The sequence below is a fragment of the Quercus suber genome, unplaced genomic scaffold (genome assembly GCF_002906115.3).
Source record: "Quercus suber isolate HL8 unplaced genomic scaffold, Cork oak 2.0 scaffold_697, whole genome shotgun sequence".
NCBI lineage: Eukaryota > Viridiplantae > Streptophyta > Magnoliopsida > Fagales > Fagaceae > Quercus > Quercus suber.
In genome coordinates, this window is record NW_027070138.1 from 135,759 (window position 1) to 158,426 (window position 22,668).

The 22,668-nt window shown below is 33.9% G+C and overlaps 1 protein-coding gene across 1 annotated transcript; it reads left to right on the top strand.

The window, feature by feature from the left end:
* Positions 1 to 10: 10 nt before the first annotated feature.
* On the top strand, positions 11 to 12,593 carry LOC112015694 (uncharacterized). The gene is made up of 9 exons (XM_024048126.2): positions 11 to 367; positions 460 to 1,043; positions 1,147 to 1,315; positions 4,947 to 5,648; positions 8,640 to 9,260; positions 9,344 to 9,934; positions 10,040 to 10,627; positions 10,734 to 11,440; positions 12,258 to 12,593. Exons 1-8 carry the CDS (start codon positions 11 to 13, stop codon positions 11,403 to 11,405), a joined length of 4,284 nt encoding a protein of 1,427 aa, XP_023903894.2. The 3' UTR covers positions 11,406 to 11,440; positions 12,258 to 12,593.
* Positions 12,594 to 22,668: the final 10,075 nt, after the last annotated feature.

Genomic DNA, 22,668 nt, shown 5'->3' on the forward strand with positions numbered 1-22,668 from the left:
TAGATCAGACATGGTTCAAGGTCCTGTAGATAGACGTCCCTTGGTCTGTGACATCTCTGAATACATACCTGAACCCCTTCGCCGTGCTAGTTCATTTAGTTTTAAGTTCTTTTTTCAAGCTTGGCAACTTAGAGACCATCTAAAGGAATGCAGTTGGATTAGCACTTTGATTACGAGTGACAGCCCTTATGTCCAAATCCAGATGTGTGGTGCCGGTGTAGTTTACAAGCAAGATCTTGAAAAGTTTGTACAGGCTGAAGGAAAGATCAAGCAAAGATCCCAATTCCAGATGGATAAGGTGGAATCTAGTCAGTCCAATGACCGGCTTAAAGAAAAGCTAATGTCATTGCTTTTAACAGTGTATCAGGTCTCCCCTATTCTTCACTGAACACTGTATTTCTATATATATATTTTCGTCACACTCATTTGAACTATTTTTTAATTCATTTTATTTTACAGGGAGACTTGGCTCGAAACCATAAATATGATTATGTCTTTCCTCATATGTCAGTTCCAGACTGGTTCAGTTATCGAAGTTTTTGTTCCGACATAAGAATTGAACTGCCCGCCAATTTGCAGCGTAATGGGAGATGGATGGGAATCGCTGTGTGCGCTTATTATACTGTCCAAGAGCGACCAGCAATTTCTGGTGACAATAAGGATTTAACAAGTTTTCTCAACTTCTATAATCCTTTAGTTAGTCATCGAGTTTGCCTCACTCGTCACAAGGTCTTTCAGGAATCTAAAGACATTTTTGTTGACTCATCCCATCGAATTTTGGTATTTTATATACCACACGTGTTACTTCGGCTGGAAGAGTGTCGACATATCGGGGCTTCATTTGAACACAATAAACCAGATGTGCAGGTTAAAGAGTGTGGACTCCGCCTTGTATACGAGCAAGATGTTGAAAAGTTTGTGCAAACATTAGCCCAGTGCATGTTACAAAGTCCAGATGCCGAGTGTTTTTATCAAAATTTATTACATCAAGTTGAGGAAAGGGTGGCAAGCAAAGATTTTGGTTTCTCTTCCTCGCTCCAAAGGTTTTTCAACTGGAAATAATTTTTTATTAACCTGAATGAGACATTTATCAAATTTTTATGTCAGTATGTTGAATTTCTAAGATATGTTATTTGATACCTGCAGGATGCCTCAACCCATGCCCGTCCTTCAACCAAGTATTGAAAATATAGCAGACGGTTGTACCTCTTCGGAAACAAGTCCGAGCTCTTTTACTGGTTTTCTCGTAACAACTAGGAAAGAGCAATATGCAAGTATTATGTCAAGTGAATCTTTGATCAAAGCACGATTAGAGGTTCTCTCTGTTTCTCTCTCTCAAGAAAGTTAACCTTAGCATCATAGCATACATACAGAGGATAAACAAGACACAATTTAGTCTTTTCCACTCACAACTAAAATTATTATAGTTGCCCGTAGTAAAACACATAATAAGGTTAGAATTCATAGATACATTTAAAACATCGATATGGGCAATCTAGTAAAGGTCAATTTGTCATTTTTACATTGCCTCCTTCAAATTAAGTTTTTAATGAAAATACTATATGCAGATGCCATCATTTTGAAATTATCATCGTAATTGAATAGTGATGTCATAGAAGCCTAAAGAAAGCATACACAATACTCTCTTCGATGGAACAGAAACTAAACTGTTAGTTTCTTGTAGTAAATCTTGAATCCACGAGGGGTTTCTTGAATCGACAAGATGATAAGTCTGGAATCCACTAGAAAAAAACAATAAACAAAAGTCCGAATTTTTATTAATCTGAAAACTCCATTGCATTTGGAGGCTACAATGCATTTAAATAGTAAAAAGAAAACTTAAATTAACTTGAAAACCTAAGGCAACTAGGAAACCCTAAGATGACTAGGGAAGCACATAAAATCCTAATTTGACTAAACAACATTAAAAACACCTAAAACAAGGAAATAAATAACATAAACCTAAAATAACGAAAATTACATAAAAATACCAAAATTAAATAGTAGATTTTGTCCTACGTCAAACCCCTCCACTTAAAACAAACTCATCCTCGAATTGATGGTTGAGATTTGAAATCTTCCATGCCAAGAGAACAAATACTTTGAATACTTCATCTTCTTTGTCTTCTTGCCAAACTTGAAAGTCATCAATTGGGCAACTTGAACATCTTGTCCCTTAATCTTCATGCACTTGACAATATTCACCAAATAAGAGTCAATGATCAAATCAAATCTTTCCACTTCAATAAAATTAATGAACTTTGTTTCAGTGTCTCCTACTAAAATAATAGGGGCTTGAATGTTGCAATCATTTAACTTGACTTCATCGAGATCATTGACAACTTTCTCTATAATTTCTTCTTCAATGGTCTCTACTATCTCGACTTCAAGATCTATATGTATACTAGGATCTTTGTTAATCTCCTCCAAATTAATCTTGATGTTAGGATCTTCTTATTCTACAATAAGGCTTTCATGAAATTCCTCAGAAATCTCTAAATTTTCTTCCTTGACTTTTGCATATTCTTCAACATGCAATTCCTCCATTAATGGTAGAATATATGACTTTTCACAATATTTTTTGTATGAACTTCTTGGCCAATAATAATCCTGTTTTGTGTACAACAAAACTTCTTCACAATCCAAAGGATAAAAGTTGATAGCAAGTATCATTTTCATCCATAGCCATGAGGAATTTTGTCTTTACCTTGTCGGATTTTATCAGATTATAATCGTTCCCACTAATGTAAGGCATATTCACTAAGTTTATACAAAGCAATTTTAACTTTTCTCTTATAATAAATATTCTCATTGTCAAATAAATCCTCTAGATCAAGTAACCAATATAAAAATAACCATTAAAAATTGCAATTTTTTTATAAGGCCTATATGAAATTTGCTTACTAATAGGTTGTCCATAAGTTATGTCTCTGTGGCAATTATCCCTATTGTTTCCATGCTCTAATGACGCCATCGTAGCAAAGATATTTGTGAGTACTTGTTATACGTCATGTAATACTTGCTAAGTTGTTCGTCATTGTTGTTGTGGTAGTTACCGTCTTGTCGGTTAACAATCAGACCAAGGTAAGCCAAGGCTTAGATACCAACTGATGTTGTAGAAGCCTGAAGAAAATGCACATGATGCTTTCTTTGGTGGAACAAAAACTAAATTGTTAGTTTCCAGTAGTAAACCTCAAATCCACTAAAGATTCCTTGAATCTATAAGGTGATAGGTCTAAAATCTATCAGAGAAAAGTTTGACAAAAACTTTGAATTTTATTAATCTGAAAACAGAATTGCATTTGAAGGTTACAATGCATTTAAATAGTAAAACAAAAACCTAAGGTGGTTAAGAAAGTGTATAAAACCCTAATTTGACTAAACAACATTAAAAACACCTAAAAATAAGGAAATAAATAACCTAACCTAAAATAACGAAAATTAAATAAAAATATCAAAATTAAATAATTACAAAAATTAAATAGTAGATTCTATCTTACATCAAATCGTTCATAGGAGTAGAATTACCATTGTATGGTACCCCTTTTAAAATGTGCTTGAGACCTACTTTATAAGCTTCATTCACTTAGCTAAAAAGAAAAGTTTATGTAAAATCAACTTCCTAAGTGTCTTCACCTTCACATGCTTGGATGATCAAACGTTGCACTATCATTTGAGTCTTACTTTGTAAAGGGAACCTTCCTAAGCTATTCAGATATTAATTAATTAATTTTTATTTTTCTGAGTAATCAAAGCCATTCAGATTTATGATCCTAGTTTTGAACATCATCCTTGAGTATCAATAAACTTTCTATTCGTGAGAAATCATGAACTTAACAGCACAAGTCCTATAAAAACAATGTGAATTTATAATTTAGCAATATTACTAGACAATAGACATATGAACTGATAAAAACTGTAACTAACAAATTATATCGTATTTCGAAACCAAAAATTTTGCAAATTAATATTATTGGAAAGCAAAAGTATTTTGAAACTTCAAGGAATCAAGAATTTCCACCTTGTCAAGGTAAAATCAAGTAAAAGAGTATTTGCTCTATGTATGAACAGAATCTTAAAAAAAAAAAAAAAAAAAAAATTTCATCAATCACTTCTACTTTCTTTAACTACATAAGTCTAGAAATTTCGTTTACTGCAAAAACAATTGACCAACTTGTATTTTTCATCAAAAACAACTTTCAGCATTTCAACTTCTGGATTTGGATTGTACTAGAATCTGACAAGCAACGTTTTTCAACCTTAATTCTTAACAACTTAAATATTCCTTCATAAAAATTAAATTGATTGTTTTTTGATATGGGTTTCAGTTACAGCACTGTCACCCCCACAGTATATTTCTAGAGCCAATTTTTTCTGTAAACATATTTAAGGATATATAGTACGTGTTGTATTATTCTCTCTGAAACTCTGTGCTTTCAGAATATCTTTTTAGCTAAACGGGGGTTTTAGACTACTTACAATAAAGTATTATTATAAATAATAAAGACTTTACAACTTGTTCACTCATTGAATCAAATCGGTCACAAATATTCTTTTCAATATTTTTCATAATTATTTATGTGCTAAGTTATGATTAAAATAACATCCATTCCACATATATAGGTATAACTCCCATCATAACATACCATCGCATCGGTCTTGAAAAGGATTTATTTATTTATTTTTTTGTGTATTTAGACCTTTTGATAAATTACCAATATATTAGTATGTTTTAATTAGCTTAAACTGTTCAACTAGTAATATTTCTTGTTGTTAAATAAGAGAAATGAGTTCAAAATTAGCCTACAACAAATGGTAACTCATTGGTGTCTTTACTTAAAGAATAATAATCATTTACAGATTTCAAATACTATCGTATCTTAAAAAAAAAAAAAAAAAACAAAACTTTGATCACGCTTGATATAAACTTCCGCCATGTTTTCCAGAAAAACTTCGATGAGGGTGAAATATTCAATTGCTGTTTTGCTGAGCGTGAAATCCCACTGTGGTTTTGTTACGAAGATAAGCAGTCAACGAAAATCCCACTATATCCAAAATCTGTTAATGATCCTGATTGGATGGGATTTGCACTATGTGGTCTTTTCTCTTTTAATAGGCATCCAACTGCTGTTCGTCAGAGTCTGGGTTCAATAGGAATTGAATTTTTCGAATTCCGATGTCATTTTCAGACCAGCTCTTGTTATCCGCGTTTAGTCTGCTATGGACTATTGACTACGGACAACGAATTAGTTACATTAAATCAACGTGCATTCATTTGGGTAATGTTCATCCCACGTACAACGCATGCACATTTATGGAGTAAAAGTGCTTGGGCTGAATTCCTGCTTGACAGTGCAGAACCAGATTTGTTAGTACAGAGTTTTGGGGTCAATCTTGTATTCAGGCATAACATGGAAGAGTTAACGCAATTACTGGTGCAATGCTCTGCCCCATTTGGTAGCTTCCTTGACTCCTGCGATCCCAGGGTATTCTGCGAAATATGGGATGAATATCCTGTGCTATTCACTGGAACAAAGAACTCTTATGAGGACCTACACCCCCAAAGGTTATTCATTTCTCAGGATGAGACTAGCGTAACTGCCCAATATTCTTACGAGGAGGACTCATACCCTCACAATCGTTTCCGGGTAACAGTTCATAACTATTTCTGCAAATTTAATAAGAAGTATATGTATACTTTTATATATTTACATTGTATTTACATGTAAACTTACATTTTAGACACAAAAAGTGGTAAATATTGTACACTTTTTACAAATATGTATAATATATGCCACTTTTTATTAGTTTACAGTGTAAGTTTACATTGCAAGTACATGTAAACATAAAATTTGCAAATGTAAACATAGAATTTTTCGATATGCATGCATAGTGGTCTATGTTGGAAGTTGGTTGAATTTTCCTCTATGTATAGTCGTCTATGTTGGAAGTTGGAGGACCTTCATGGATTCTCACTTCCAAACACTAACGTCAAGGATCCTGGATTTTAAATTTCTATTATTAAGCAGTGTATATTAATTTATCATATTTGAAACTTTTTATTAAAAAAAAAAAAAAATTATGTATAGCCTCCCTCCAAAATTGAAAATGAGCCCTAAAGAATTTGGGATTTGGATGTTGCCATATTCATTGTCTAGCTCCCCCTAAAAAATTGTTCCGGTAGTCTTTTCTTTAACCATTAGCAGGATGACTTTACAATCAAGTATCATTATTAACTAAATATTTTCTATATTAATGCAGAAAATTTTCAATTACAATAATTGAATCGTGGATTTAGTGAGCATGTAGTTGCTTATTATTATCTCATCTTTGGATTCTCAAGAGGCATATAAATATTTTTTAGAATTGATTGTATGTGTTCATTAGTAAACACGTATTTTTAGTAAGACTTCACAAATCATAAAAAGATAATCTTAAAAACGAAAATTCACCATTATGAGAATAATGTAGGTCGACATTTAAACTTCAAAAAATAGTTAATTTTTTTTAATCATGTCAATGGCCAATATGGACCATAAAATCAATAGCCTAATAATTTGCTTATAAAGTGGGTATACTTATATTACCTCTTCTAGTTTCTATCGCAACTTTGGAGTTGTAGACACCTCATATGGGAGCATGTACATTTTCAATAATGAATACTGTCTTTTGCAACAAAATGAAATATGATTTTTTAATAAATTCTTTGATTTTGTATATTAAAAAGAAAATTGCTACAAAATTTAGTACAAAATTAATATCGTACATGCCTTTTGAGATATAAAAAAGATTGAGTTCCCTTTTAATAGATCATATATGATTGAGTTGAAATATTAAAAAAAACTTATTTTGTATCTTTTATATTGTTAATGCTGAATAAATGATAGTTTTATTTTTTATATATTAATTTAAATTGGAATTTTAGGGTATTTTTTATTCTTAAATGGTCAAAAGAATTATTCATGTTTTACCCACACTTAGATAAAATCACAGTTTTGTCCCTATTCACATAATGCTAAATGGAAGAAACTTACATTCACATAGCACGTACACACAGGGAGAGAGAATGGGGAGGGAAGAGGAAGAAAATCTTCACTTTTTTGGTTTTCTCTCTTATTTCACTCTTGGTTTGGAATGAAATGATGCATAGGATATATATAATACACCATGTGACCTTTATCTCAATTACATTTATTATATAAACTCCCCACATTTATAAGTATTAGGATTCTCTTCATTTACAATGGATCAATTTCATGTTATAGACTTCTTAAAAAAAAAAAAAATTCATGTTATAGGTTGAATATTACAAATATAGAGGAACACCCAATGCTACATTTAGAATTTTACATGACGTAACATTTTGTACACTATCTATTCAAGGCATAAAATTTCAACTTGAAAAAGGACTCTTTGTTCCAATTTATAAACTCTCCACATAACTTCAACAAACTCCTCACATGAATTCACTAAAAGATTGTCAAATATTAAAAATCTTAATCAAACAATTTTAACTTCTAACAGTCTTCTTTTTCTCTTCCTTTAATTGGACACAATATTTCTGTTTTGTATTGTAAAATTGTGATTTACAACTATGTTTTATATTGGTTTTAATTTCATATCAAATTTAATTGTAATTATGTTCAATAATTTCCCTGTATTTTTGTGGGATTTAATTTAAGGGTTGTGTATGAGAGTTTGGTGAAGAATTTGTGAAGATGAGGATTTTTTGACTAGCTTGCGACTGCTGACCAGCGAAATAGGCCACGTGAGAAGCACATACTGAAATTTGAAGAGTCTTTGACAGGTTGGATTTCGCGAGTTAGGCCAAGTCGCAAGTGACCTGCGAAACTCTCTGCTTGATTATTTTTGAGTGCGCCTTTTCTCATTCCTCTACCAACACTATATAAATCCTCATTACCTACGAAATATAAGAAGAACATGGAGTATTCACAAAAAACTTTTGAGAGAGAAAACTCTAGCCAAACACTTAAGAGTTAGAGATTGTTTACCCACAATCCTCTACATCATTTCTCTAGAGTTTCCATTTACTCCTACCTCTCAATCTACACATCATTGAGAGGTTTTTAGTCCAAACACTTACCTTACTCATTCTAAGTATTGAGAGAAGTTTTGGTGCTTATGGGAAGCATTGGAAGAAACCATTAAGTGATGGATGCAGTCGGGTGGAATTGCGAGATCCGGATAACTAGTAAAGACAAGACTTTGAGAAGTCCGATGGTATTAGGAGTTTAGAAGGCTCAAGTACATTAGGTAGATTAGGCTTGAAAGGTCTTTTTGATATTCGTGTACTTCAACTTATTCACTAGTGGATTGATTTCGATTTGGAGGGCTGTAGAGAGGTTTTTTGCCGAGTATTTCGGTTTCCTCTTTAATAACACGTCTCAGTGTTATCTTATATTTGCATCTCTCTTCTCTACTCTTTAAGTTTTACATTTATCACTTATTGTACTTGTTTATGGCTTAGAGTAGTGTTCCGGTCCATTGCGCTTCATTTCCTCTTGTTTTGCACTTAGATAAGTTAAAGTAAAAACAATTAAACCGTAATTTAAAATTGGGAGTTTAAACAAGCATTAGTGTTTTCACACTAATTAAGCTTTTATGTATCTATTTTGTAGTGCTTTCATCCGTCCACTTTATATAATTCTTGTTTCCCAACAAGAAGAACTCCAAGGTGGTTTAATCATCATTGTCGTCTTGGGCACTCAGTGACAATTGAGATACCCCCAAATTTGTACGAAGAAAACAATTGGTTGGGGCTTGCTTTATATGCTTCTATTTTAATCCCCAGGGATCAAGAAAATGCAGTTTCAGCAAATTCATCTCACTTTCTATATTGTCAATTCCAAACGAGTAAAGCTAGTCTAGGCAATCAAATCCTTGTTTGCCGCACCACTGATGAAGAAAACAACTGGTTACATCTATTCTTTGGACTCATTTGGATATCTTATATACCTGGTGAGGCATTGAAGGATATGCTGCATCAATGTGGCCACATTAAGGCTTCATTTGTAAGTGATTGGCCAAGCGTGACAGTGCAAAAATGTGGGCTTCGTCTTTTGTACCAGCATGATCGGTTACAGTTTGAGCAACAACTAGAACGTTGCAATGTCTTCATTTCTGCACAACGGGATTTCACTTGTCAATCTAACCGTCATGGCACGAGGTTAGAACTAATGGAAGAATGTATGCAAGTGGCTGACAAAGTTAGATCTCTACGCAATAAATATGACCAGCTGGTAAGAAATTATGAGTACTTTCTTTGTTTCAAATACACCATTAACTTCCTCCTCTATGTCGTATAATTTTATTTATTTTGCAGCGCTTTGATGGGCACTCTAAATATTCGTATTGTTTCCCTCCAGTGGAAATTTCCCGTTATTTGACTTATTTCAACTATCAGAGTAATGAGCCGTCAGTAAAAATCGATCTATCCAATGACAGCAAATGGATGGGACTTGTTCTATATGCTTATTTTTCAAGTGACAAGCATCAAAATGCAATTATTGAAAATCCCAATTCATCAATTTCTCAACGCCTTATTTGTATTTTGGAAACGGATGTAGCTGGTCCAGAGCCAGGAATCTATGTCCATCGCACCATTGGAGAAGAATTTAAGTGGCTAGATATTGAGGGAGGATTTCTCTGGCTGTGCTATATTCCGAGTTGGATGCTTCTAGATAGGTTCAATCAATGCAGTTGCATCAAGGCTTCAATTAAAAGCGATTGGCCAGGTATCACTGTGCAAAAATGTGGGCTTGGTTTCTACCGTGTGCATCATAATTGGTTTCAGGAAATAAGAAATCATTGCAATATGCAATATGCGTATCAAGATTTCTATGATCAATTAACAGCTAGTTATATAGCGAAAACTAGTAGAGCTAAGAATCAGCTCTCTGAAAGCCACTTGCCGGTAATTAATAAACTATGACTTTGCTTTGCCTCAAACATAATATTTCCTTTACCTCTCTCTAACTTCTCACTCTCACTTATTAAACACAATATTTCTGTTTTACAGGGCTTTGATCGATCCTGTGACTATAATTCTTGTTGCCCTCCAAAAATTCCGCATTGGTTCGACATTCAAAGAGATGAGTCCCACGTGAGAGTCCGTCTAACTAGAAAATTGCATAATAGAAGTACTTGGATGGGAGTTGCTCTATGTGCACTTTTTTCAGTTAGAAAGGATGTGGCTAACCTCAATGACATTATGGATTCAAAATCTTCTTACAAACTTATTTGTCACTTGGAAGCAAGTAATGGCCTGAGTGTGAAACCTCGCCATATCTATTGGCCAACAAAAGAAGACCTCATGATGTCACTGCTAGGTGGATTCACTTGGCTGACCTATATATCACGTGGGTCGTTTCCTGATTGGCTATATGATTGTGCCTCCATTAAATTTTCATTTATGACAAATTGCCTTGGCTTGAAGGTGCAAAAGTGTGGCCTTCGTCTATTGTACCAGAATTCTGTGGAAAAGTTCAAAAACTGCGTCAACTCCAAGTCTGATATTTCGGCCATCCTTAATCAAAAGAGGATTGAGAATAGAAATAGAAAAATGAGGTCTTTGATTCGGAATGAACTCGGCAAAAGTGACACACTGGTAATTAATAACTATGTTGTTTTTCTGTCTCAAACAAGATATTCCATCTCCCTCTCTTTAATTTCTCTCACTCTCATCCATAAAACACAATATTTCTGTTTCACAGGACTTTGATCGATGCATTTTCTATAATCCCCGCTTGCCTTCAAGTGAAATTTTGGAGTGGTTCAATCCTCAGAGCGATAAGCCCTGGTTGACAATCCCTCTACCTCCAAATTTGTACAATGATAGTACTTGGATGGGTTTGGTTCTATGTGCTTATTTTGCTATAGATGTGAATCTAACTGCCCACTTTGACATTCTGGATTTAGATACTAGTCCTGGCCTTATTTGTCATTTGGAAACCAATGTTGGTGGTATGGGACCTCTTCTTAGTTATCACCCGACTAAAGAAGATCTCGTCATCATGCTACAGCAAGGTGGATGCATTTTGCTATCCTATAGAGGGCGAAATTGTCTGAATCAAGTCAACTGCATTAAGGCTTCATTTACAACTAACTGCCCAGGTTTGAAGGTGGAGAAATGTGGCTTTCGTCTCTTGTACCGTAATGAGTTGGAAGAGTCTGAGCAAACAATAAGCCATAGCATGAACTCCTCGTCTGATGATTGGGATCTCATCCGTCAATTGACAACTGATGACGTAAATAGGGATAAGCAAAAGCATGATGGTGAAGGAATATCTAGTAGAACCTCCAGCTCTAGGAAAGAGTCTAATTTTGGAAGTCAGAGGCGACCCATTGATCCTAAAGACAAGGGCAAGCGAGTTCTAGAAGAATAATTTCTCTTATGGGGCTCTTCCTTCTGAAATTATTGGTAAGTCATCCTCCCTCTAATTTTCAATTTTAACCTTATACCAAAGAACTGATAATCTTTACTGTAGTGCACAGAAAGATAAGATGGAAATCATATGGGCGGTTGTTTTTCAAAATAGAAAGTCCATAGATAAAAATATATATATATATATATATATTATAAAAAACTTGCGCACCTATTAATGTGTTAGTGATAGTTTAAAAAAGTGATGTTATAATTGGTACAGATAAAAATTAATAAAAACTTATTAATTTAGGCCCTGTTGATATAGTAGTTTAATAATATGTTTTTAGTTTTTAAACAATATTACACGTATTTTTATATACTTCTTCATCCACCCGTATTTCAAAAAAATACAAACAACATTATTAGAATAATGTTATCAAACGGCCCCCTTAATTGTTGTGAAAAATATTGTGAAATTTTTTTATTTATTTAACATTGTTCCTCTCAAACCAGGATTTGCTTGGACTGTGCAACAACTGTGTTTTTTGACTTATTTCCTTTTGACTATGTGAAGATATAATTTTACCATGTTCTAAGTTGGACTTACCTCAACCCTTTTTTTTTTTTTTTTTTTTTTAAAAAAAAATTATATTTCAAACCCTATTGTTTAGGAGTAATTTTAAACTTATCCTACACTTTCCAAAAATTTCAATTTAAACTATGCTTGTTCAAAAGGTTTTCAAATAAGCCATCAATTATTTTCCTGACATCATTGATGAAAAAGGACGTTTTGATATGTAATTCAAAGAACTGGATGGGCTTATTTGAAACCTTTTAAAATGATAGGGTTTAATTTTGTCTACTTGTACAGGGTTGAGCTTGGAGTAGAAGGGACTGTCCTGAGGCTAATCTATTCGACCCATCTGACTCGAAGCATGAAGGACTGTTTTGAATGAATGGGTCAGTTGAAATCGGATATGAAGGGCAAAAAAATATTCAGGGTGGATGGGCTGGTCAAGTTTAATAGAGTTTCTAGGTTCTTGATTATGTAAATTTGTTGGTAGATGTGTAACATTGGTAGTATTATGTTTTCAGTTGTTGATGTAAATTTGTGTAATTTTATGGCTTTTTGATGAGATTTATAAATTTAAATGTCTTTTTTTGTTAAGAATAAATTTGCAGAGAAGTGAAGATGAGCTTTCTAGAAGCATTGATATTAAATAGACTAATTAATATCATAAAAAACCTCAATTTTTTTTATCTTTATGTTGTCAAGCATAAAGTGCACAACCTAGCCGATTACGTTATGCCAATTTTTTATTTTTATTTTTTAATCCTTCTGTTCAATTTGAATTTCTATTATATAAGATTTGGGTTTTATTTATGTTCAATCAATTTCAAATTGTGATTTAAGAATGGCAGAGAGGAAATTTTATATAAGCTGATATTGAGCATTTCCCACTGCGATCAGGAGTACTTGTCCACCCCGTCTTGGTTAGTGATCAATCCTCCATGTCTTGGCCTGAGATTTTAATTTTATTGATACTGTTGATTGCAAGTGCATAACAAACTGTTACAGATTCAATGAGCTTAGTATTCATGCTTTGCAGTTTCTATGGTAAATATTGTAATTGGTTTCCCTTCCCAATTTCGGGCGGTGACACCAATACTTACATAAAGAGAATTATTAGATATGGCTTCTTCCATATTCATTGAGCTTACCTGAAACCTGTTCTCTTGCAGATTTTCCCAATTAATGTGAAGAGGGCTGCTAGTGGCTTGATTGTGCTGCTGAACTGGTTTAGTGCTTGGGCAGTTTCCTTTACATTCAACTTTCTTATGATATGGAATTCCTCATATAAGGAAAAATTTTCCCATAGCACCAAACGAATGTATTGTCAGTTTATATTTTTTTGCAATTGACAATGTCACTCCTATGTTTGATTTTCTTTTCCAGACTTTTTTCATCTACCCTGCATAGGATCCTAGAGGGAGAGAAGGCTACAAATATTTGAACCGACAATAGCTGGAGATACTAGACCATTGGATTTTATTTTGGCTCAAGTATCATCTTCATTTGGTGCTGAGAATTCAAGTTCAAACATGGCAAGAAGAATTTAAACCATTTGTTTTATTAACAAATTCTTTGGGTTGGACAATAGACAGCAGAGACAATTTTTAATAAGCATAATATATATACTTGTGCTCATGTAAAAGAACACCGGGATTACTACTTCTATCCAATTTTTGCAGAGTTTTCTGTCATACTTTCGCATTGCAAGCCAGAAATAAAATTTTTTGCACAGTAAGTCTAATATAATAGTTTGCTAAATGCTATGACCACCTGATGCATGAGTTAGCTTTGAAAGTTTAACGGAAAGTTGAAATTAAAAGAAATTCAATTAAATAATAATGTAGGTTTTTTGGTCATAGTAAATTAGCAATGTACAAAACCAATTCTAATATTCAAGAACTAGTATGGTTTGGTCGTTGATTGAGGCTTTGGGTGGAACAAAGGCAGGGGAACAGAAAGGGTTCAACAGTTGATTGTGGCTTTGGAAAGCAAACTACAGATCTTTGGTTCCATTCTTTGTGGCTATAAAGGCACATGACTTGCGGCTGCGGGTGATCAGGTGTATAATCAGATCAAAATAAACTTTTTATTTAATGTATATAATATTAGTAAGTAATTGTTTGAGCAAACCAAATTTTATTAAGTCTGGTCTCTTCAATGTTCCGCATGTGGCTTGAAGTGAAACTCGAGGAATTATAATTCGAAGTGAAATCTGACTCCATGGATTAAATGGCTCACCTAAGAGGACTTTATGTCGCAATGCAAGTAACAAATGAAAAATGAAAAATATAGACACTACAACTGTGACTAAGTGCTGAGATATTTAATCCAAGTTATTTCAAAATTCTAATGCCATTGATTCAGAAAGTCATGCAACAGTACAAGGCTTTTATCAAAAGCCTAAGGGCTCTTCATTTGTACAATCTTTTTTTCAAGGGAGGTCCTAAAAATAGAATATGAACACATTCTCTTTCAAATCTCTGGCCTGTACAGACACAATAGACTTTCATCTATTTATCATGGTAATCTTGAATGCCTCGCAGTAAAAAAATTTGTTTGTGAATAGTTTTGCTACTAATAATTTAGGTTTCTTCCAACTCTCAACCTATCCTCAATTAACCTTTAGATATCTAGTTCAAATCCTCAAAAGAGAGTGGGTCTCTAAGACCTCACCTCCGGAGGTATTAGGTTTTCAACTAAGTTTATGGTTACTAAATATTCTAGAAAAATGTAAACAAAGGAAAATGCCAAAAAGGGCAAGAAAAATGTCTCATAGTATAGGTTTTTATTTTTCAGGAAAAAAAATTGCTATATCAAAAATGTTTTGTTTGGACTTTGGATTAGATTATTTTAAAAAAATCAAGGGATTTTGAAGAATGACTATTAGTATAAATTACTTTATATAAATTTAACAACACGTTTTATACAAAATAAAAAACCAATATATGTATATGATGAAGTGGATTTTGGAGATTTACTCAAATAAAAACACACGATAATTAGTTAAATCAATGCTACATTTTAATAAAGCTCAAATATTTCCATAATTTTTCATCAATTAAAATAATTGAAATTTCATTCTCTATTCAAATTATATTTCAATCTAAATTTAAAAACTAAAATTTTCTAATTTATTTAAATTAACCATAGGTATTGAATATTAAATAAGTTAGGACAAGAATAACAGACAAAAAATCTTGTATTTCAATGACATTGCTTGATCTTCTTATGAGAACAAAGGCTAAATTATTTATTAAAAAAAAAAATTAAAAAGAAGGGGGAAAAAAAAAAAAAACAAAAAGAGGGGGCCACTATCTACAGGAATGGGCTGCTTCATAGGCTTCTTGTAAAGAAAAGAATTCTCTGGAAACTAACAGTACTTCAAAGAAGCTTAGAGCGAGTAAAGAAGACTCTGTTTGAAAACTGTATATTGATTATGAAGAATGAGTTTACATAAATAACTACTCTTCCTTTATATACAAAACCAGAGAAAGCAAAGAAGCGGGAAAATTAGGAATTCCCTAACTAATTTCCAAACTAATTACACTGTGTAACTGCTTAAGGCTTCAACCAATAGATGAGTGACAACTGGCTCTTTGAGTAACTGAATCTGCCTTGCTTCTTCTAACGTGTGAGCCATGTGGGCTGCGTGTCTTCATTAAACTAAACGCTGCCGTTTCCTTCACTGCCTTATTTCTAACTGCAAGGCTACTTGGTGTCGTTTTCTTCTCATCTTGTTCAGCCTTTTGTCGTTTAACCTCTGAATACCTTGCTGCTGTGTTACTTCAACACTTCTCTAGAGGCCCAACTAAAACGGCAGTGAGAGAATCTCTTGTTATATTTGTAGTGTTAGAGATATATATTAGACATATTAGCCCAATGTAATAGGCCCAAGCCCATTCCTGCTTGTACTAATAGTCTAGGGTTTAGTCGCCTATATATACTCATATTATGGTTCATTATAACACAGGTTATTGTACTACACTCCTACACAATAAAGATGTAGCCCTTAAGGGATTCCTCCGTAGATGTAGGCCGTCAAGGCTGAACCATGTAACTCTCGTGTTCTTGATATTCCTATTCTATGCTTTCTCTTCCGCATCCACTCTAGCATACACAACATGGTATAACATATTGCGTTTGATAATATTCTCCATTTAACATGGTATCAGAGCTAATATTCAACATGTAGCAACTATAACAACTGGTCTCCGAGCATAGCTTCATTGAAGCAAGGACTAATGGGAAAATCATTTTTTTTTTTTTTTTTTTTCAATGGGAAAAGACGGTAATAAAAAGAGGCATAACAGAATGGTTCAGAAAGTGTTTTACTCAATATAGTAAATACTTAATACAGTTATTACCAATAATATGCTATAACAAACCACCTTAGAAAGGTGCAATTCATACTTTCTATGATCAGAAACAAAAACAAAAGTACAGCGAAAATATTTGAATGCAGGTTGTCTTCTGGACAAAACTTTGCTTCCAGACAACATTTAGAGTGTTGGTTGTGTTCTAGAAAATGCCATGAAAAATATATTTTTTACTATTTTCTCATCTCTCAAGAACATATATAATAAAAATAAGAAATTTTTAGATTAAAAAAAAAAAAAATCGTGATCGTTATTGGTGGAGGCAGTGGCCAGTGGCCACCTATCACCTACGGTAGTTGGCCACTGGAGACTGGGGACATTAGTGGGGGTAGTGATTGGGTGGCAGACATGTGAGGTGTGGTATGGGGGGTGGAGGTTTGGTTGATAAGTTTTGAGTGAGATAGAAAATAGTTAACGGAAAATTAAACATTAAACCAATTTTCGTTATAAGTGCTTTTATTTTACAATCAATCGGAAAACAATTTCCGGTTGATCAACATTTTTTGTCGCCTCCAAACACTTGTAAATGCAGAAAATATTTTCCAGAAATCAATTTCCATAAAACCAAACACAGCCTTACACTTAAATCTATAATCTATTGGTATTTTGCACTTAAAGTTACTTTTGAGCTAGGCTTATTTGATCTATAATCTATTGGTAATTTTTGGTATTTTGCTATCTTGAAATTGAATAATTGAGCTAGTGGTCTATTTACATGTATATATGTTGTGTTCTTCCTTTTCGATTTTCAGTGTTTTTGGTCATTGGGAGCTTTTATTTGCTTGCAAATTGGGGTGGCCTGTTTGGGTACATTGTAGTGTCACCAGCTGTGAATTTCTCTTTACATTCATTTTGTTCGATTTGAATTTCTATTATAAATTTTTTTGATTTTATGTTCAATTCAAATTTCATATTATGAATTAGGAGTCCATGTCAACTTGTCCTCGTCTTGGCTAGAGATACAGTTGATTCCATGTGCATTAAAATTTGTAAAAGTTTGCTTCAATAATTTTTCTTCTAAAACGTTGTTTTACAATTGTTATAGATTCAATGAGCTTGGGATTCATGCTTTGCAATTTTTATAATCATGATTGTAATAGGTTCTCCTTCCCAAAGGGCATAGTCAGGAATAATTACTTAGAGGGACTTGATTGTAGTAGAGATATACTAAATATAATAAAGTTTTAATTAATAAAGTTTTACCTCAAACATAATATTTTCTCTTCCTATCTTTAATTTCTCATAGACTTATTAAACACAATATTTTTGTTTTACAGGTCTTTGATTCATCCCGAGATTATAATTCTTGTTTCCCACAAAAGGAAATTCCACATTGGTTCAACATTCAGAGTGGTGAGACCCACGTGAGATTCTGTCTTACTCGAAAATTGTATAATAACACTACTTGGATGGGAGTTGCTCTATGTGCTCTTTTTTCAGTTGCAAAGGATTAGCTAATGTCAATGACATTATGGATTCAAAAACTTCTTTCAAACTTATCTGTCAGTTGAAAGCAAGTAATGGGCCCAATGATCTGAGTGTGAAACCTCGCTATATCTATTGGCCAACTAAAGAAGATCTCACGATGTCACTGCAAGGTGGATCCATTTGGCTATCGTATATACCGCGTGGATCGTTTCCTGATTGGCTATATGATTGTACCTGCATTAAGGTTTCATTCGAGACAAATTTCCATGGCTTGAAGGTGCAGAAGTGTGGCCTTCGTCTCTTGTACCAGCATTTCGAGGTAAATTTCAAGAAAATAATCAGGGACTGCATGAAGTCCATGACTGATTCTTCGAGTTTCCTTAATCAAATGAAGATTAAGAATGTTAAATATTAGCTCTGATACCATGTTAAATGGACAATATTATCAAATGCAATGTGTTATACCATGTTGTGTATGCTAGAGTGGATGCGGAAGAGGAAGCATAGAATAGGAACATCAAGAACACGAGGGTTACGTGGTTCAGCCTTGACAGCCTACATCCACGGAGGAATCCCTTAAGGGCTACATCTTTATTGTATAGGAGTGTAATACAATAACCTGTGTTACAATGAACCCTAACATGAGTATATATAGGCGACTAAACCCTAGACTACTAGGACAAGCAGGAGTGGGCTTGGGCCTATTACATTGGGCTAATATGATTAATATATATCTCTAACACCCCCCCCTCAAACTCAAGGCGGAAGCTCGATGAAGGCTTGAGATTGGATAAGCATGAGAAGATCACTTGGAGATGCCTTGAAGAATACCTTTGAAGAAACCACAATGAAGAATGTGCCAATTGACCAATTTAGGAGTTTCAAATGAAGAAACGGAGTCCAAAATCGGAATCTACGCGAAAAACTGAACAAGATAAGCCCTTTCAAAAATTTTGACTTTTGGTCAAAGGTCAACGCAAAAAGTCAAAGTCAACTGGTCCAGGGTCAAAGTCAACGGATACTGGTCCGGGTCGGTTCCGGGTTTTCGGGTCGGGTCACGGATCGGGCAGCAGAGCCGCTGACGTCATCTTATGACGTGTCGCTGACGTGGACTAGGGCTGATGTGGCAACGGTTTGCGTGGCGCTGACGTGTCAAGATGACGTCATCATATGACGTCAGCAGGACTGCTCGGCGCGTGGAAGGCGCGTGTCAGCGTATACCGGCGCGTGGTGGCGAGACAGAAACCTTGGCGGCGCGTGTAAGCGCGTGTGGCTTCAGATGTGGACCGGAATTTCAGGTTTCATAGATCGGCGGACGAGGAGGCCGTAGGGGCGGCGCGTGTACCAATAAGACGATCTGAAATTCAGGAATCTGAGGCGGCGCGTGGGGGAGTTTCGGAGCTGTTGGCGGCGCGTGGTGGCGCGTGTAGCTTCTTTTGGTGGCCGAATTCCTGGGTTTTGGTCGCGGGAGGTCGTGGATCACGTCTGTGGTGTTGGTTTCATTAGGCGAGGCTTGGATTTGCATAGATCTAAGAAGTTGAGTCACGGCTTTGCTTGAGGTTGTGGATCTTGAACACAGCACTGAGCCACGGTGGCTGCAAGATGCCGCCATGGAGTCTAGATTCAGCAGAGAAGCATGTGTGACTTCTAATGGTGGTGTGCATATGAGAATCTTCTTTGATTGTTAGAGATATTGTTTGATGCCAAGAACGAAGTTTGGCTCTGATACCATGTTAAATATTAGCTCTGATACCATGTTAAATGGACAATATTATCAAACGCAATGTGTTATACCATGTTGTGTATGTTAGAGTGGATGCGGAAGAGGAAGTATAGAATAGGAACATCAAGAACACGAGGGTTACGTGGTTCAGCCTTGACGGCCTACATCCACGGAGGAATCCCTTAAGGGCTACATCTTTATTGTATAGGAGTGTAGTACAATAACCTGTGTTACAATGAACCCTAACATGAGTATATATAGGCGACTAAACCCTAGACTACTAGGACAAGCAGGAGTGGGCTTGGGCCTATTACATTGGGCTAATATGATTAATATATATCTCTAACAAGGAATAGAAATAGAAAAATGAGGTCTTGGATTGAGAGTCAACTTGGTGAAATTTACCCCCATCATAAGGATCAACGCTGCCAAAGCAACCTACTGGTAATTAATAACTATGATTATTTGCTGTCTTAAACATAATTTTCCATCTCCCTCTCTTTAATTTTTCTCAGCTCATTAAACACAATATTTCTGTTTCACAGGGGTTTGATCGATGCCTTTTGTATGATCCCCATTTTCCTCCAAGTGAAATTTTGGAGTGGTTCAACTGCAAGCCCTCTGACTACTAGGACAAATATATAGGCGACTAAGCCCTCTGACTACTAGGACAAATATTGGTACTGCAAGCCCTCTCATTGGCTATCAACTGACTAAAGAAAATCTCCAAATGTTAAAGCAAGGTACCAGATTTATTTGGCTGTCCTATATACCACGTGGGTCGCTTCGAAATTGTCCAAATCAATGCAGCTACATTAAGGCTTCAATTACAGCCCGGTGCCCAGGCTTGAAGGTGGAGCAAAGTGGCTTTCGTCTCGTGTACAATCATGACGAGGACGAGTTGAAGCAAACAATTGGTGACAGCATGAAATCCTCGTCTGATGATTCGGATCTCATCCCTCAATTGACAACAGATAATGGAGATAGAGATAAGCAAAAGCTTGATGAAGAAGGAACATCTAGTAAAACCTCCAACTCTAGGGAGGAGTCTAATTTTGAAAGTCTGAGGGGATCCATTGATCATAAAGACAAGGGCAAGGGAGTTCTAGACGAATAGTCACTCTAATTTCCTTCTGAAGTTACAGGTAACTGGTAAGTCATCCCCCTCTAATTTTCAATTTTTAGCTTATACAAAAGAACTAGTAATCTTTACTGCACAAATAAATCAGATGGAAAATATTTTTTTAATCATGATATAGGACTTTGATAGGGTGATGAGTTCCTTGGACTGACAATTATAGTGCAATCTATTTATTTCTTATTGTTTAAGTAATTAAGTGGTTATAATGGCTTAACTTGGAATTACCTCAACACTATTTTTTTTAATAAATCATATTTTAAACAATATGGAATAGCAGTAATATTAAACTGATCATACTTTTTAAAAAATTTTCAATTTAAATCCTATACTTTTTCAAAACGTTTCGAATAAAACTTTCCATTAATTTCCCTGACATTATTGACAAAATTGACGTCGTTTTAAATTTGTTTTACAATTGGCCAAAATTTCAAAAGTGGCATATCTTTTTCAGTATATATCTCTTCTTTTTTTTTTTTTTTTTTTTTTTTCAAGTATTGAAATGAGAAAGAGTGGACTTTTGAGAATTACTGCTAGTCAAGTCTAAATGCTCCTGACATAGAAAATACACCATACGCTGACCCCAATTAGCAAGAAACTGTCCTAACTTATCAAAAAAAAAAAAAAAAAAACTGTCCTAACACTATTCATGGAATAATAAAGCTGACTCAAACCAAAGACTTGTGTTTGATTTTGTACAACTTTTTTTAGCTTTACACTATTTAGAAAATCACATCAATTAAATTTAGTAGATAAAAGGGTATCACGGTGCTTTTATTTTATTTTTTTAAATGATTAGTTTACGTCGTACATTTTAAGTAAGATTTACGTTATAGATTAAAAACAAATGTATAAAATATTATATATTTTTAACAATTTTGAAAATTGATTTATTTGCTCAATTTATTTTAAAGAATCAAAGTATATGTTGAAAACTTATGTGTTTAGATTAATCTCTTATGTGGTTATATTTGTTTCTTTATTTTAATGCTATGAAATATACACTTATAGTTAATTGAAACTATAAAGAATCTTGAGAGTGATAATGATATGAAATATATAATTGTACTTTATGTTTGTATTAGATTTTGTATATGACAATTATAGTTGTTACAACTATTTATTTATTTTGTTATTAATATCAATTAAAAAAAGTCTTCATTGTTTTAAAATTTATCTTTTAATTTTGCCTTCCTAAACTAAAATCTTAGCTCTCCCATTGTCTATTGGTGTATGATAAATAAGTTCATCATGAAACAAGTATTGTTTGTTTGTTTGGACCCCTTAAAACATATTTTTAATCAAATATATCAGCCAAGTGATTATTTAGATTAATTATGAGATTTATGTTAAACAGTGAAAGATCATATCATGCACAGCAACAGACAAATAAATAAGACAACGATATGTATGCCCCCTAAACGTTTTTGCGGGCTTGGGCCTGTTTAAAATTCTGCAGAAATTCTTTTTCTGGGATTTTCGATCGATCAAGAGCAATCAAATAGCAATTGAGAGAACTAGATTTATTTCACTTTTTCACCCTGAAATTGAGTTATTTTGTCTTGGACTTGAATGTATGGTATTCTAACTCAATGAGACTTAGTTTTTGTCATGGTTTGCCAATACTACAAACTCAAATCCTAACAGATATGACAAGTTTAAATCCTTTTTTATGTAAAAAAAACAACTAATCATGGCATCTTCATTGCAAAAGGAAAAGAAAAAGAAAAAGATTATCCCCAAGAAATGAATGATAATGGTGAATATTGTGAATTGGTGGTTTACTTGGCACATACAAAGGGTTTTTTTTTTTTAATGTGCAGGTTGCACAACATGATATTTATTTTAGAAGGATGCACAAAAATAGTTATTGAATTTTTTTTGATGTTGTAACCATTTTTATAATATGATTTTTGTCAATAATATGATTTCTACTTTTAATTCTTTTGGTTAAATGGTTTGTTAGGATTTTGCATATGATAAATGCAATGAATCAATTTGATTATATATATATATATATATATATATATATATATATGAGTT